We start from the raw sequence: 18,467 nt of genomic DNA, 5'->3' as shown, positions 1-18,467 counted from the left end.
ACAAATGGTTGTTTTCATAGTCTTTCACGTACCAAAGTTGGGCCCAGGGTTTCTGGAGTTATTCAAGTTAATAATTCATACATCATTAAAATGGAAATTGAGGAGCCTGAAAGAGAAGAGGCCATGGGTATTCACACTGGAGTAGTAACTCTTTTGCCTTGAGCTCATGGTTCTCATGGTCTAACCCATCTTCATCATTTGCAAGGCCATCTTTCCACTGATTTGTGAAAAGCCTAGAAATCAGCCTTTTCACTCAAAGAATTCTAATTCTTTAGTGAGTCAGGAGGACCCCTGTCAAATGCATCCCGTCTAAACCATGTTATGTTACTAACACTGCCTCTCCCAGTAAGTGATGATCATGTCTAACCTACCTCCTCAGAGTCCTCTGACAGACACTTGTATTTCTGCCACTGTATTCTTGCAGGTTATACCTCAATATCACAGAAGTCAGCAGGGCTCACTTAAAATTAAGAGTCATGTCATCTCTTTGTTAAAAACCCTCTGCTGGTTTTCCACCTACAGAGGCAAAATTTAAAGGTTTTTCAGTAACATACAAAATCCTACATTTACATAATCAATTCTCAGGCCTTTAAATAGTCAGTCTGGATGGTCTTCTGCCTGAGGACATATCTCTTTGCTGGTCTTCCTTGAATTTTTCTTCACCATGACACTGCATATCAAACTCAAAACTCACATTGAACCCCACACAATAATAGTGGGAGATTTTAACACCCCACTCTCACCAATGGACAGGTCATTGAAACAGAGACTAAACAGTGATACAGTGAAACTAAGAGATGTTATGAACCAAATGGAAATATCTCTCTTCTTGTTCATACAAATTAAAATGCCAATCCAATCCTCTACTTCACAATGATATTTCTTAGCTTAATTCTTATCTATTTCCCTTTATTTTTATCAGTATTTATTCTTGTCCAAACCTCATATTTTCTCTTCTCTTCTGTAAAAATATAATGGTCATGCGGTCACAGATAGATTTTTGATCCATTGCTATATTTTCAGCATCTATACACTGTCTGCAACATTGTATGTGAGTAAAATAAATGAAAGGATTATTTTAATCAAGTATATTTTTTAAAATCTAGCTTCAATTATTTTTCTAGGAACATCTAGAATGCCTCCTTACATTTTAGTGAATGCTACTGAAGAAATGCTTAGTATGAAATAGTCATTTGACATTGAATTGTTTGGCCCCCAGGAAACTACTAATGAGTTAGAAGATGAAGGTGGGGAAAATATCGATCTCTGAGAATCCAGAGTATACACTGAGGACATTAGCTACTTGGGGGATATTAGCAACAAGAAAATTGGAGAACATAAAAAAGGAGATGGGTAAAACAAAAATCAATAAGCCATATTTCATCTGCTTCATAATTATGTATGTTCTTGTTGCCTCCCCTTCTTTCTCCTAAGAGTTTAGTAAAGATCCACAATGCAATTACTGAACTCTAGAGATACTAGTCCTCCATTCATAAAAAATTCCATTAAAATGGTGCTTCAGATTTCTCTGCTTAGCTCTGGACACCACTTTTCAATTGGATTATTTAGTTTGCTGGAGTTTAACTTCTTGAGTTCTTTTTATATTTTGAATATTAGCTGTCAGCCAGATGTAGGATTAGTGAAGATCCTTTCACAATTGTTAGACTGCTGTTTTGTTCTGTTAACAGTGTCCTTTGCCTTACGGAAGCTTTTTATTTTCATGAGGTCCCATTTATCAATTGTTGAACTTCGAGCCTGAGCCATTGGTGTTCTGTTCAGGAAATTGTATTTTGTACCAATATATTCAAAGGCTTTTTCCTACTTTCTCTTCTATGATATTTAGCATATCTGGTTGAAGCCCTTGATCTACTTGAATTTTAGTTTTGTCCAGGGTGATAAATATGAATCTTTTTGCATACTTCTACATGCATACCTCCAGTTAGACCAGCACTATTTGTTGAAGATGCTTTCTTTTTTCCATTGTATGGTTTTGGCTTTTTTTGTAAAAATTCAAGTGTCCATATGTATGTGAATTTATTTCTGGGTCTTCCATTCTATTCCATTGATTATCTTGTCTGTTTCTATACCAATACCACACAGTTTTTATCACTGTTGTGCTATAGTTCAGCTTAAAGTCAGGAATGGTGATTCCTCCAGACGTGAGTTTTATTGTTCAGGATTGTTTTGGCTATCTGAGGCTTTTTTTTCCATATGAAGTTGAGAACTGCTCTTTCAAGGTCTATAAATTTCTCAACAGAGGAATCTGGAATTGCTAAGAAGCACTTACAGAAATGTTCAACATCATTAGTCATCAGGGAAATGCAAATCTATACAACCCTGAGATTCTACCTTATACCAATCAGAATCACTAAGTTCAAAAACTCAGTTGACAGCAGATGCTGGCAAGGATGTGGAGAAAGAGGAACAGTCTTCCATTCCTGGGGGGCATTGGAAATTTCTACATCCACTCAGGAAATCAATCTGGCAGTTTCTCAGAAAATTTGGATGAGTTCTTCCTCAAGACCCAGCTATATCACTCCTGGGCATATATCCAAAAGATGATCAACCATATCACAAGAACACATGCTACACTATGTTCATAGCAGTTTTATTTATAATAGCAGAAACTAGAAATAACCCAGATTCAACTGAAGAATGGATACAGAAATGGTAGTTCATTTACACAATGGAATACTATTCAGCTATTAAAATAATGAAATTATGAATGTTTCAGGCAAGGGATAGAACTAGAAAATATCATCCTGAGTGAAGTAACCTAGACCCAAAAGGACACGCATGGAATGTACTCATTGATCAGTGGATACTAGCCATAAAGCAAAGAATACCCAGGATACACCTCACAGACCCAAAGAAAGTAAACAAGAAGACCCAAATGAATATATTTGAATCACACTTAGAAGGGAGATCAAAATAATAAGGGAAGGCAGGAAGAAAAGCAGGTAAGAGAAGGAGCCGGAAGGGAATGTGGTAGATAGAATCAAGTGTTAAGAAACAAGAGAGATATCCGAAGAGACAGGAGAATGAATGGAAATCTGCAGCTTCCCAGGATGGATGGGGGTTCAGGGAATCCCTAAGAAGTCCCAGAGACATGAGATGGGGGAGGCTCCCAAGAATCAATATGGGTTACCTTTGCCTAGGGGCTAAAAGTGGGGACATGGAACCTGAAGTGGCCTTCTCCTATATCCAGGCAAAACCCCCAGTAAAAGAAAAAGCACACCAACCCACCCACAAAACGTTCGACCCAAAATTGGTCCTGTCTCAAATAAATGAGGGAACAAAGATGGATCAGAGACTGAAGGACTGGCCAAACAATTACGGACCCAGCTAGAAATCCATCCCATGGACAAATAACAAACCCTGACACTATAAATGATAGTTTCTTATGCTTGCAGATAGGAGCCTAGTATAACTGTCCTCTGAGAGGTTCTGCCCAGCAGTTGACTGAAATAGGTGCAGAAACTCAAAGCCAAATATTGTACAGAAGTCAGGGACTGTAATGAAAGAGCTGGGGGGTGGGGGAAGATTTGAAGGCCCTCGAGGGCATGGGAACCCTACAGGAGGACCAATGGAGTCAACTATCCTGAACCATTGGGAGCTATCAGAGACTGAGCCACCAACCAAAGAACATACACTGGCTGGAAGAAGGCCCCCAACACATATATAGCATATGAGCAGCAGCTCAGTCTCCATGTGGGCCATTCAACAAGTGGAGTGGAGGCTCTCCCTAAAGCTGTAGCCTGACTATGTTATCTATTCCCCAACCAGGCTCCATTGTCTGGCCTCAGTGGAAGAAGATGCACCAGGGTGTGAGGATACCCAGAAGATCCTTACCCATTCAAAGGAGAAGGTAAATGGGGGAAGAAGAGAGGGTGTCAGGGAAGGGGGAAGAGCGGAGACATCATTTCGGATGTAAATAAATAAATATAAATTTAAATAAAGGAAAATGGAGCTTCAGGCTTTTCTATCCACCATTATCGCCCTGTTCTGCATAGCCAAAGTAAAGAAGAAAGGTTTATTACAAACTTGGCTTCTATTCTTCACTCATTTTTTTTCTTTTTTCTTTTATTAGATATTTTCTTTATTTATATTTCAAATGTTACCTTGTTTCCTAGTTTCCCCTCCAAAACCCCCTATCTCTTCCCCTCTTTCCCTGCTCACCAACCCACCCACTCCTGCTTCCTCTCCTGACAGTCCACTATACTGGGGCATAGAACCTTTACAGAACCAAGGGCCTGTCTTCCCATGGACGATTGATTAGACCAGCCTCTGCTACATATGCAGGTAGAGCCATGAGTCCCACCACGTGTTTTCTTTGGTTGGTGGTTTAGTCCCAGGGAGCTCTGGAGATACTAGTTAGTTCATATTGTTGTTCCTCCTATGGGGCTACAAACCCCTTCAGATCCTTGGTTCCTTTCTCTAGCTCCTTCATTGGGGACCCTGTGCTGGAACTTCTTCCTCTGGTGCTGGCCTGTGCTGGAACTTCTTCCAACACAGCTGCTTCATCAGATAGAGGATTTTACTAGGAAATTTCATCCAAGTACAAATCCAAAATCATCTGTCCAATGGACTAAGTGATCTCAGTGACTATGGCCTATCAGATACCAGATCGAAGGCTCTCTCACTTGTCTTAGCAGTAATTTCATAAGATAAATACCCACTAGTGTTGTCTCAAATACTTTTACACTAGTTTTGACAACTCTTCAATTCCTTTACAAGGTAATGAAGTAAATAAAATGTTTGACTTGTTCATTTACCTTTCGTTGTAAGTTTTTAAAACACACTCTAATATGTTCCACTGGCTTTCAAAACCATTCCAAGATGTATTGAATTTACCTAATAGGGTTTGATCCATGAGTAATTACATGTGCTTACTTCACAACTGCAAACAATACATTGATATTAAATATATATGTAGGAATGTACATAAACATATATATTTATGTGTATTCATATGCATGTAACAAGAATTAAGGTATAAAAAAGAAGTCATGAATTTTAAAAAGAGTAAGAAGGGATATATGGGTATTTTTGGAAGAAAGAAATGGGAGGAAAAATAATTCAGTTATATTATAATCTCAAAAACAAATGAAATAATAATTTAAAGAATGGCAAGTTATAATTATATCAATAAAGTCAGCTTTGTTTTTCAAACCATTTAACAGTAGGCAAACACAAAACCATATTAAGTTGGCAAATGTTATTTTTACTCATCTTTATTCCTTGGAAAGAAGAAATGTAAGTCAAATATATTGTGAAACTTTATATTAATAATAGAGAGTTCAAAATGGAGAAAATTTATGAATAATTTAGAGTCCTAAATGAAAAGAAAACAATGTGATAGTGAGGTTTACCACTACTGAAGATTATGCTGAAGAAAACAATACAATAATACAGCACTGGATGTAGTTTAAAATCAAATTGTAACCTGTGTTTTCTCTTTATCTCAGTATATGATACCTTTCTGAAGATTATTGAATATAAGTCTCTCTTTAAGTTATCTTTCTTCTGACTGAGGTCTGTTTTTATTTCATTACTTTTATTATCATTAAATGACAACCATAGAGGCAAAAAGAAACACTTCAGATAATATTTCCTCAGGATTAAAGTGTGATGTGATCTGAATTACTTTCCTTTATCCTCCCTAGCAACCTCACTGTTATCTTTGGTATCTCACTCTGGAAAATGGAAGAAAATACTATTAAATAATATCAAATACAATTCAATAAATTAAATGAGAAAAGTAACGAGTGCATAAAAAGTTTAAGATATCACTTCTACCCACAGTCTGAACAAAACATAAATGTTGCATAGTATATATTAGAAAATTATTATTTCTGGTATCAAAAATAGAGGTAAATACATAGATTACTGAGTTAAAGGCAGAAAAAAAACAAAAAAAATATGTTTCTGGTTAGGAATTATGTAACTGAAACATAAAAGGTAAAATATTGTTAAGTTTAAATGTTAATTTTTGTAAAGATTAAAACAACATAATAAATTAAATTAGCCTTTCAATGCCTGTTCATATCTTAATGGTTATCCTCGTGTTTAAATTACTTAAAAAAATAGAATTAGTTTGTGGCATACTATCATTGATTTAAGCCTCTAGTATTCCCTATCATAAGCTAATTTTTCTTTAACTCAGGTCAGACTTGGCCCAAGGTCACACTAATACATCTCTCATTGTCTACAAGTGACATTTGCTGAATATTACTTGAAGCTACTTTTTTAGCATTCCCTCTGGCATGCTGAGATTAGATGTGACATTTCTTGTCCAGAATAAAACACAAGGTCAATTCGAAAGAATATAATACTGTATTTTTTTGTGTGTGTGTGCAGCTTTGCATTTGCTTATCTATGGGACACAGGCAGTTCATTTTAAATCACAGGTCTTATGGACCACTACCAAACACATGCTAAATCCTGCTCAAAGATGCTACCACTGTCCCAGCCTATAACTCCTTCTGAGCTCACAGAAAAATCTTTAAGAAAAAAATACCATAGTGGAGGGTAGAATCCTCGAGTTTCTACTGTAAGTAGGTGCTGAAAGGTTTTGACCCCTGCTAGGGAGGACGACAAGTTTTACAGGAGACGCTTTTCTAATGGAGCAATGTTAGAGAAGAATATAGGCTACACAAATGCATTAGCACTACTAAGCACTCCACTATGAGTTAAACCAGACTTCATATAAAACCAACTGTGTGTCAGCTATTTATAAAAATAAACTTAGGTAAAAGAATCCATTAGTAAATTTATAATAATAGCAGTTTTAAATGATGTGAGTCATGTTTCGTATTTTCTAAAATATTACAGTGATAATAATAAATCCTTCCAGTTGCCCTGAGAGCCAAGTTTGCTTTCTGTCACCCTGTCACAGAAATCCTCCCTAATTAGTGTCAACTAATATACGAAACGTTCTTGATTATTTCCCTGTGAATAAAATATGAAATACAAGAATTAAGCATGTATATTTGTTAAAACCAAATAAAACCATGTAATGAATCATCCAAGTCTTCAGTATGAAAAGACTGGCCAATTTAAAATGAAAACATTTCGACATCTCTAACAGTCTTGAGCCACATGGTACAATAATATAAACATACAATGTTGGATTTACTTGTCTCAGTTCAAGTCTTATCTAGAAAACAAACCCAGAGCTGGATATAGATTGTAAAGTTTTGTTTTCCCTAGTTCAGATATTGAAGAATGATACTTTTATTTTTGTTAAAATGTTATCTGCAAAGAACAAATACTCTTTGGAGAAACTCAACATAAAGCCAGAAGATAAGCATTTCCTTCTGTCCATTGCCATCTGTCTTCTAGGGGGTACAGAAAAAGACTCTATGTACAAGAAGACTTTTCATAATGCTACATGAACCTTATCAATTAAATAAAGTTAATATCTTGGCTGAAGCTACAGGAATGGCTCTTTATATCTATAAGGAAAGCAATGAGCCATCTAAGCTAACTCAGCATAGAGAACATTTACTAACAAAACGGTTGTAGAGACCCATTGATTTGATAGATGTCTGGGATTGCAGGTAATAGAGAAACTCAGGACAAAAAAATGATCAGAGATTTGAAAGCTGCTAACAGATTCTTTTTCTCTGCCCTAGCGTGGTTTATTAGCACCGGAGAGGTTTCCTGTTTTCTCTCTCTTTAATGATATTGCTTTATGAAGCAACGAATGTTTTCATTTGGAAAATAAGAACTCATTGACATGTTATCTGAACTGTGGTTTCCTTAATGATGCCAAGGGAATAAATATGCTAATTCAGAGTTTTGAAGAATGACCTTGGTAAGGCCCATTACTCTGCTGATTTTGTGACTTCTGAGCCCAGGTGAGAAAAGGTTAGTATCACATAGCAGGGAGTACTTTGGTATGCAAATGAATTAGAATTTATATGGAGCAATCTCGTCATATGGTGATATATTTTTCCATGACAATTTTCATAATATATTTTCCAAGGTAAAGCTTAATGGTCAATTATAACTTGAGGAAACTTATACCAAGCTACAACTTGATTCTTCATAGGGGTAGTTGCTATGAAACTCTATTACATGAATCAAAATTATTTACAAAAATCTTATACAAGTGATACCTTTTTATAGAACAATAAAAGTCTTTTTGTAAACACAAACAATCCAAACCCATGTTCCTGAAGGAGGTAGTATCAACAGGTGCCAGACAAGGGTGTAGCAACAGCGGAGTGTCAGCTGGAAAGAGGGGGTGTCCCTGGTTTAAAACTGGAACGAAACAACGCTCAACATTTGCAAAACATTCCTTTATTATTAGAAATAAATTATTTGTATAAAAATTGCATGCGTCAATCATTGCATTTATTTTGTAGCACAACCCAGGGCTTCAATCCAGTCAGCCATTACAAGAAACAGACTCAGAGGCTTATACAAGTTGAACAGTGTGGGACAGGAACAGGAGTTCTCACAATCACAGAAAAATACTTACAAGAATAACATCAGACATGGTTTATTTCAACAGCATTTTTTTCCACAAGCTAACATTAGTTTTCCGTTTGAGATTTTTTTTAACTGCTCACAAGTAAGCAATACTTTAGCTTGACACTCATTGGTTGTATTGTATAAAAATGGGCTTCTTTGCTCCTCAATATTGATACTTTTGGCTCATGGCTAATTTTTGTTCCTTACAAGACTATTGATCTGATTGATTGTAGTCTATGGAGATCTCCCAGAGTACGTTTTGGCAGTCTCATGTTCAGTATTTAAGAACACACAGCACCTTCCTTCAGATGGTGCCATCTCCCTGTTCAGATTGAATGATTACTGTAGCTGATGTATGTTGTCTTGGTAGAAGAAGCTGTTAAGAAAAATTAAGACAAGTTATTATAATATAATAACCATTTTGTTAATATAATTTCAAAATTCAAATTCTGCTATAGCTGTGTGATGATATTGTAGTTTTTTTTTGCAGGGTATATATTCATTACTTTTATTTATAAATATAATTTTATGATTCTACAATGCTCCTCAGTCCTTTAGTTATTTTTTTAATTAGGTATTTTCTTCATTTACATTTCCAATGCTATCCCAAAAGTCCCCCATGCCCTCCCCCCACCCCTCCCCTACCCACCCACTCCCACTTCTTGGCCCTGGTGTTCCCCTGTACTGAGGCTTATAAAGTTTGCAAGACCAATGGGCCTCTCTTTCCACTGATGGCCCACTAGGCCATCTTCTGATACATATGTAGCTAGAGACACAAGCTCCGGGTGGTACTGGTTAGTTCATATTGTAGTTCCACCTATAGGGTTGCAGGTCCCTTTAGCTCCTTGGGTACTTTCTCTAGCTCCTCCATTGGGGGCCCTGTGATTTATCCAATAGCTGACTGTGAGCATCTACTTCTGTGTTTGCTCGGCCCCAGCATAGCCTCACAAGAGACAGCTATATCAGGGTCCTTTCAGCAAAATCTTGCTAGTGTATGCAATGGTGTCAGCGTTTGGAGGCTGATTATGGGATGGAGCCCCGATATTGTAGTTTTTAAATACATTACTTAGTATTTTAAACCATGCATTATAAATCAAATAAGATATTCAGCAAAAGTGCTAATCCTCAAAAGTTCCTAGTCCAGTGTATGACAGAAAAGTGAATATTAAAAAAAAACTTTAAATTAAATTCTAGTTTTACAAAATGAATAAAAATTAAGCAAATTTATGCTCCTTAATCTCACCACTAATTAAAATCTATAAAAGAATAGAGATCGCAAATAACTTCTAATCATTAGAAAACTTTAGAGAAACATTATTTACATGTTGCCTTTACAAATTTAATTTTCATACACATCATTAAAAACACACCAATATTCCACAAAGTAGGCATGAAAAAAGTCTACCAGACTAAATGAACGATTGTATTCACTTCAGAAATCTGATAATCAGTACCTTGGCAATATTTATATTCCATTTAAAAATTAACAGTACTCTCAGACTTTAGATTAACATGTCAAAAATCTCAAGTATATACCATTCTGCACTAAATATTGACACAGCCAATAGATATTTGTGGGTTTTTAAAAGTTTTAACTGAGGGATACATGAAAATAAAATCTCAATGGATAAAATTCATATTTAACTCATCTGCTATCAACTTACTATAAAACAATCGTCATTGGTGTAAGCCTATTAAAAAGATGTGAACAACAGAATATTGTGTTGAATTTACACTCATGCTGACACTTCCAGAAAAAAAGCAGACTAATTACAAATAACTGCAAAATTCAAACATTCAACTAGTGTTTGAAAATGTTCAAAATTATTACCTCCTTTAAGATTAAAACTAGTCACTGTTCTCTAGAGGAATGGAACTGATAAAATGAATATGTTATTATTTTAAAAAAGATTAATACTAGAATAATTGCATTTAAAAACTGACACATGTATTTCAGTGCATTAATTTAATTCAGAGTGAAAACACTTAAATAATTTATTAAAGTTGTGTACATTGAGTACTTCTAGAAACCATAAAGCCATTTTTTGTATATAATTGATAATCAGACTTATCTCTCTGTCATTCTTAAGACTGGTAATCGACCTATCCAGATTACAGAGAACAAAATCATGCTAAATGTATCACTGAAATGAACCCAGTCCAAGTAAGTGCTAATTATACATGGCTTTAATAACTTTTATTTAATTAGTAATACTAAGTACATGTTCGAACTAGGTCACTCATGAATTTATCTTCACTGGTCACACTTGATTATTATCATGGCATACTGGAAAGAAGTGAATTTGATTCCAGCTATACATTAATTTTTTTTTTTTTACAAAATGAATGAAAATTAAGCAAATTTATTCTCCTTAGTCTCACCACTAATTAAAAGCTATAAAAGGATATAGAGAATATTTTTGGAGAATAAATTTTAGTTAGGAAAAAACACTATTGTGTCCCCCACCCCTCTTTCTATTTGTGTGTTCGCACATGAGCATGGGAGCATGTGTGTGTGTGTGTGTACACAAAGAGATCATGTGTTTATGTGTATACCCCTTTATGTGTTCCTCTGAATATGTCTCTCTATATATCACTGTGTGTTTCTCAGTGTGTGTGTGTTTCTCAATGTGTGTGTGTGTGTGTGTGTGTGCATGCATGTGTGTGTGTGTGCATGTGTGCATGTGTGTGGGTGCATATGTGTGTGTGTGTGTTTGTGTGTGTGTGTATACAAAGTGAGGCACAATGCTTTTATATTGGTTCACTTCCATTTTCATGTTCTGAATCATATAATGCATTTTACATTTTGTGCTTCTAGATCTAAGAAGACAGAAAGGAATATTTATTCGGTTTCTGATAGATTTGCTGTTAATTATTTGGAATTGTGATGAAGAAAATATGCTGTAATGGACTAGTAAAATGGTCGCTGAGATTTTTGCACTATTCCATATTGTCAGAAATGTCTGGAAGTGTAGGAAATAATTATTAAATGTGTACACAGCAAAAAGGAAGAGGCTCAGGCAAGAACGGTAACAGGACCAGACATGCTAAACTGGATGGGTGAATCTCACCAGACCCTAGTCACAGACAGAAAATTATAGGCAGCTAACAAATCCTGAATGCTGAAGGCAGAACTAGTCATCCCACAGAGAGTACTCTCATGGGTTACACAATATTGAATAACCAGTCCTGAAAGTATAAACATACAAGCCGGACAGTGGTGGCGCACGCCTTTAATCCCAGCATTTGGGAGGCAGAGGCAGGCGGATTTCTGAGTTTGAGGCAAGCCTGGTCTACAAAGTGTGTTCCAGGACAGCCAGGGCTATACAGAGAAACCCTGTCTCAGAAAAAAAAAAAAACAAAAAAACATACAAGTAAGATATAAACAGTTTAAAATAAAGAGTCCATGGGATGGAAGAAAGCAAATTTTTATTTGCAAGTTGTTATCAATTGGAGATTATTTCTGGGTTAAGGATGCGGCATGTGCCCACTTCTCCTTTCAGCTCTAGCATCCCACCTGGTGCAAACCTGTGTAGGACCTAGGCATGCTGCTACAGTCTCTGTGCATTCATCTATGCATTGATCATGTTCATTTAGAGGGCCTTGTTTCCTTGGTGTCCTCCATCACCTGTGTCTTTTACACATCTTCTATATCCTTTTCGTCAATTGCCTGGGAGAGATTTGATGAAGACATCCGGTTTGGGGCTGAAGGTTCCAAGGTCTCTAACTTTCTGTATAATTTCAGGAAGGGTTCACTATGTTTGTTCCCATTTGCTGCAGAAGGAGGCATTTCTGATGATGACTGAGCAAGTAGTGATCTATGAGTCCAGATGAATGTCATTGGAAATTATTTTACTGGTATTTTGTGTTTGAATAGTTTTGTGTAGTCTTACCTTATTTTTCTAGCCTATTTTATTTATGTTTGCATTTATTTATATTTATATTTATATGTATATTTATTTATATGTTTTTGATATTTTCTGTTTTTATGCCACAGGTCTTTTACATATTATTATGATTTCCAGTTTAGCTATTTCTTTCTTTTATTATTGAATATTTTCTTTATTTACATTTCAAATGTTATTCCCTTTCCTGGTTCGCTACCCTCCCCAAAACATCCTAACCCATTCTCCCTCTCCCTGCTTCTATGAGGGTGTTCTTCCACTCACCCACCCACTCCCACCTCCCTGCCCTTGACTCCCCTACACTGGGGCAACTATCTAATCTTCATAGGACTAAGGACCCCTCCTCCCATTGTTGCCTGACAAAGCCATCATCTGCTACAAATGCAGCTGGAGCCATGAGTACTCCTTGGCTGATGGTTTAGTACCTGGGAGCTCTGCGGGGTGTGGTTGGTTGATATTGTTGTTCTTCCTATGCGGTTGCAAACTCCTTCAACTCTTTCAATCCTTTCTCTAACTCCACTATGGGGCACCCCATGCTCAGTCCAATGGTTGGCTGCTAACATTTGCCTCTGTATTTGTCAGGCAGAGCCTCTCAGGAGACAACCATATCAGGTTCCTGTCAGCATGCATTTCTTGGCATCCACAATAGTGTCTGGGTTTGATAACTGTATATGGGGTAGATCCCCAGGGGGGACTGTCTCTGGATGGCCTTTCCTTCAGTCTCTGCTCTATACTTTATCTCCATATTTGCTCCTGTGAGTATTTTGTTTCCCTTCTAAGAAGGACTGAAGCATCCACAATTTGGTCTTCCTTCTTCTTGAGCTTAATGTGGTCTGTGAATAATATCTTGAGTATTTGAATGTGGAAAGGAGTAAGTCTCTGCATTGATAGCTGTTTCTTGTGTGTCTTTTTAAGACTTTTCCCATTCTGTTTGTTTTCTCCAATTCTAATATGTTAATTTCTGTTTCATGCTTTTATCTATTATTTTATTATATCCCAATTTTACCTTATTATTACTAAGAAGACTGCTTTATAATGAGAAACAGAAAGTGGGGGAGCAGATCCAGAGGGGAAAGGAAGTATGTGGGGGAGTCGGGGGGGTGGGACTAGATGGGTAAAGGGAAGGGACTACATAATGAAGGAACATTATGAGAGAAAAAAATCAGAAAGGAAAATATAAATTAAGCAACTAAAAGGGATGATTATGAATGATAGATAATTTTCATGACTCATTATTTTAGAATTATCATAGATCAAAATGGATTAAAAACATGCAGATGAACTAACATGGGAACTGTTTTTGACAAAGTTCATGTGTATACATGTGTATACACCTTTGAAAACCAGAGCAATGATAAACTTCCTTACTGCACTAGTAGACTAAAGGAACAGCCACTGCTGCATTTTCATTAATCAGTATATCCTAGAAACCTAAGAAGAAATAGAATGGTGACTAGGTAGTGCTGAAAACTCTTGCACTTGCACATACAAACTTGCTTTTAACCCCCCTCTCTGTTCTGAAATAACAGGCTTTGGTTACAGAAAGAACGCAGTGTTATGCAAAGTCAGGAAATGAGTTGGCTTTCTAACTTCACAATTCCTTAAAATTATTATGAAAAGTTCTGAAACTTTAAGCATATGACAAGGAAGTCTGCAGTGGGATCCACAACTCACTTCTAAAATGAATCTTCTGGGCTTGGAGAGATTGCTTATTACTTAAGAACATGCACCGCTCTTTCACAGGACCTGAGCTTGGTTTCAAGTACCCATGTCAGGCAGCTGAAAAACACCTATGGGTTCATCTCCATCATCTAAGAAGCATTCTTCTGAATGCTACAGTTACCCTTACACACAGATAGCACTCACTCACACAAACATACATACAAATACATGTATACATACACATGCATACATAAATATAATAAATATTATAATGAATTGCATATATATGCGTATCTGGATAACTCATTATTTAGTCATAATCAACAATTCCAGCAACAGATTCGTAGTCACAGTTACCAAGATACTGCCTATTCTAAAACAAAGGTGTGTATACCAAAGTAATAGTTATTCTTTACTTATTTTCAAATACTCCTGTGTTAACAATAGCCCAATAGGCAGTAATTCTCATTGTTTTCACGTATTTTTTTCTAATTTTACCTTCCATTTCATTGTGTTTTTTATTTTTTTTTTTAGCAGTGGAGTGATATTCCATTGTGTGAATGTACTATACTTTCTTTATATATTCACCCATTGCCATATCTAAGTTGTTTTCAATTTCTGGCTGTTAAGAATAGAGCAGCAATTATCACTGTTGTGCAAGTGTCTCTGTGGTAGAATGAAGCATCCTTTGGGTATATGCCTAAGAGTGGTATAGCTGGATCTTGAGGTAGATAGATTCCCATCTTCCTTTGAACAACCACACTGATTTCCATAGTGGATGAAGAAGTTTGCACTCCCACCATCAAAGATTGAGTGTTCCTTACTCCATATTCCTGTCAGCATCAGCTATCATTTGTCTTATTGATCTTGGCCATTCTGACAGGTTTAAGATGAAATCTCAAGGTGGTTTTGATTTGCATTTTCCTGTTGGCTAGGGATGCTGAACATATAAGTGCTTCTCAGCCATTTGAATATCCCCTTTTGAGAATTCTCTCTATAGCTGTACCAGCTTTATTACATTGAGATACTTGTTTTCTTTTTCTTTTTTTTTTTTTGATTGTTTGTCTTTTCCATTGGATATTTTCTTCATTTACATTTCAAATGTTTTCCCCTTTCCAATTCTTTTCTTCAGAAACCCCCTATCCTATACCCTGTCCCCTGCCTCTGTAAGGGTGCTCCAAACCCACCCACCCACCCACCCATTCCTGCCTTCCCACCCTGGTGTTACCCTATCCTGGAGTATCGAACATCCTCAGACCCAAGGGTCACTCCTCCCACTGATGTCCAACAAGGCCATTCTCTGCCATATATGTGGCCAGAGCCATAGGTTGCTCCATGTGTACTCTGGTTGTTGGTCTGTTTCCTGAAAGCTCTGGTGGGTCTGGTTGGTTGATATTGTTGTTCTTATGGGGTTGTGGAACTTTTTAGATGGTTTCTCTGATTCTGATTTAATTTTGGTATTTGGTATCTGTATAGAAAATTGTTCATTTCATCCAGATTTTTCAGTTTTGTTGAAGCCTTTGAAGTACGAGCTGTGATTTTTTTCAATTTTCTTAGTTTCTGTTGTTATATCTCCCTTTCCATTTCTGATTTTGTTAATTTGGATACAGTCTCTTACCCTCTGGTTAGTCTGGCTAAGGATTCATCTATCTTGTTGATTTTCTCAAAGAACCAACTCCTAGTTTGGTTTATTCTTTGTATAAGTTCTTTTTGTCTCTACTTGGTTGATTTCAGCTCTGAGTTTGATTATTTGCTGCCATCTACTCCTCTTGGGTGAATTTGCTTCTTTTTGTTCTAGAAATTTCAGGTGTACTCTTAAGCTGCTAGTGTAAGCTCTCTTCAGGTTTTTTTTTTTTTAAGGCACTCATAGCTATGAGTTTTTCTCTTAGCACTGCTTTCATTGTGTCCTGTAAGATTGGACACGTCGTGTCTTCATTTTCATTAAATTATAAAAGTCTTTAATATCTTTATTTCTTCCTTGACCAAGTTATCAATGAGGAGGGCATTGTTCAGCTTCCACGTGTATGTGGGCATTTTGTTGTTTTTGCTGCTATTGAATACCAGCTTTATTCTGTGATGATCTGATAGGATGCATGGGATTAGTTCAATCTTCTTGTATCTGTTGGTGCCTGTTTTATAATTTTACCTTCAAAACGGGAACTTTACCTCTTCCAGAATATAATAAGCTTACCCTCTTAAGCCTTCATATATTTAATCTTTCTTTTATTTATTCTAGAGAAGTCATAGAAATATGTCCTCTGATTATATAATTTCCACTTTAGCATCCACAGAAAATAACAAGGGAATAGCCAGTGTTTGAGATTTATTTAACAATATAAGACCCGTATTCATTGACAATAGATATTTTACTTTTAGGGGAAACTATTTGCTCTTCAAGGGCGTGGGAAAAGATTTTGATTTTTTTCCTCCCATTTGTTTCTTAGGTGGGCTTGAGATAATTGGTATTTATTCCACCAAAATGCTAGTTGTTTCCATTTGAAACCCCATTATGTTTTTTTTCTGGACTGCCACAAAAACACGGGTCAAACAATCTATGGTGATTCATGCTTCCAGTGCCAGCATTGCAAATGCATAGTGCCAAGAGCAGCTTACTGGCATCTGCAAAGGTTTAAAATCCCTATACTGATGCTTTCAAGTTGGACAACAAAAAAGCTCTGCCCCCAAATCACTAGCACGCTGCTAATAGTCCTGTTGTTGGTAAAGTGTTTATCTATCATGAGAGGTGATCAAATGTATGCGCTACTGAAATCAGTTCTTGCACATTCATTCACAAGGCTGCTTTTGAAAGAATGGTGTCTATGTGAGAATTATTTGTGGAGTTGTGACAGGTTTCTTTATAGAAACATGACTGACATTTTTACTAGATAATCTTCCGGGAGTCAGGATGGCTTCTGAGGATGGTGTAAGTCATTAAGCCTTTAATTTTATTTTTAATTTATTAGGTTCTTTCTATAATGTGTGTGTGTGTGTGTGTGTGTGTATGTGTGTGTGTGTGCCTCTGAGTGTATGTCAACATACAACTATACAACTTATGGGCTTTGGTTCTCTCTCTTAACACTAAGTGGGTCCCAGGATACACTTCAGATTGTCAGACAGTGGCAAATGCCTTTGGCCACTCTGCTACCTCACTAGCCCATAACCAAATAAGCTTACTCTGCATGTCAATATATCTGAGACTATCTCTATGCATAGACATTGCAATATGCAATGTTCATAGATATCTAGATAGCTTAACTCAGAGAAATCTTTGTCAACCCAGTGGAAACTGGACATTTCTTTAGTAATTAAGCCAAACAAAACCAATACTTAATCTTGTTTTGTATTTAATGTCTGTGGTAGTTTGAATGAAAAGGGCCTACATAGGCACATAGGGAGGGGCACTATTAGGAGGTGTGGCCCTGTTGGTGAAAATATGCCACTGGGAAAGTCTTTGAGGTTTCAGATTCTCAAGCCAGTTGTGGTAGCTCATTCTCTCTGCTTGTTGCCTACAGATTTAGGATGTAGAATTCTCACCTCTCTCCAGCACTATGTCTAGCTGCATACTGCCATGCTACTTGGTGTGATAAGAATGGACTAAACCTCTGAACTGTAAGCCAGCCAGGATTAAATGTGTCCTTATAAAAGTTTCCATGGTCTTAGTAGCTCTTCACAGAAACAGAAACCCTATTTAAGACAATGTCAAAAGAAAACCAAGCAGAGAAAAGACCCTGCTAAAAGATTCTGGGAGGAAGGGAGTATTTTTTGCTCTTGGATATTCTTATTTCTCTCCTATAGGATCTTATAATATAGCCCAAGCCACAGATTCACAATACTCTTGCCTCGCACTCCCAACTTCTAGGATTACAGATGTGTAACACTAACAAAAATGCTTATATTTAATTAATATAAACCATTATTATTTCATTAACAAAAAACTGAGAGCCATTCCAGAGTAAGAACTTGAGCTTTAATTTATTTCTACTTAATTTGTTTATACAACCAGGTGATATAAATAAAATCTTTATTATAGTCTACTTTCTAAATCTTTACAATACCAATATCCAACCTGATTACCTTCTTTTATGGATATCAAGAAAACCTTAACTGTTAATTTAAAATTTTCCAGATTATCCTGCAAGGCAAATGTTACCATATGATGATTCTGGGTCAACTACAGAGCAAAGAAATATAGATGAAGAAAGTGATCCAAAGGATTCTGTCTTCAGGGTCAGAAGGCCTTCAAGGCTTATTTGAAATTAACATATTCAAGCAAAAAAAAATGAAGGAAATTCAAAAGAAGAAAGGATCTTGGGGAACCAAGTGCTTCTCATGACTCCACTCCACATGTTAACAAACTCTTCTCTCATTTTCCCGAAACCAAACAACTGGGCATTTAATTGTGCAAGGTCTGGAGTACCT

At 36.4% G+C, this 18,467-nt stretch overlaps 1 protein-coding gene across 4 annotated transcripts in view; it reads right to left on the bottom strand.

Moving 5' to 3' along the window:
* Window positions 1–8,347: 8,347 nt before the first annotated feature.
* Window positions 8,348–18,467, bottom strand: part of Grm8 (glutamate metabotropic receptor 8) — an 889,122-nt gene continuing 879,002 nt past the window's right edge. For all 4 annotated transcript variants that reach the window (XM_029478898.2, XM_021164358.3, XM_029478895.2 and 1 more), the window contains exon 11: window positions 8,348–8,857. Coding sequence is in view for 1 of the 4 variants with exons in the window: in XM_029478895.2 (XP_029334755.1) it covers window positions 8,808–8,857 (50 nt within the window). In the remaining 3 variants the exon portion in view is untranslated. The remainder of the gene's footprint in view (window positions 8,858–18,467) is intronic.

Source organism: Mus caroli, unplaced genomic scaffold (assembly GCF_978045245.1).
Source record: "Mus caroli unplaced genomic scaffold, Mus_caroli_1 scaffold_7, whole genome shotgun sequence".
In the NCBI taxonomy this organism is placed as follows: domain Eukaryota; kingdom Metazoa; phylum Chordata; class Mammalia; order Rodentia; family Muridae; genus Mus; species Mus caroli.
Note: the sequence above shows the minus strand (reverse complement) of the source record. Positions and strands in the feature narration are given on the sequence as shown.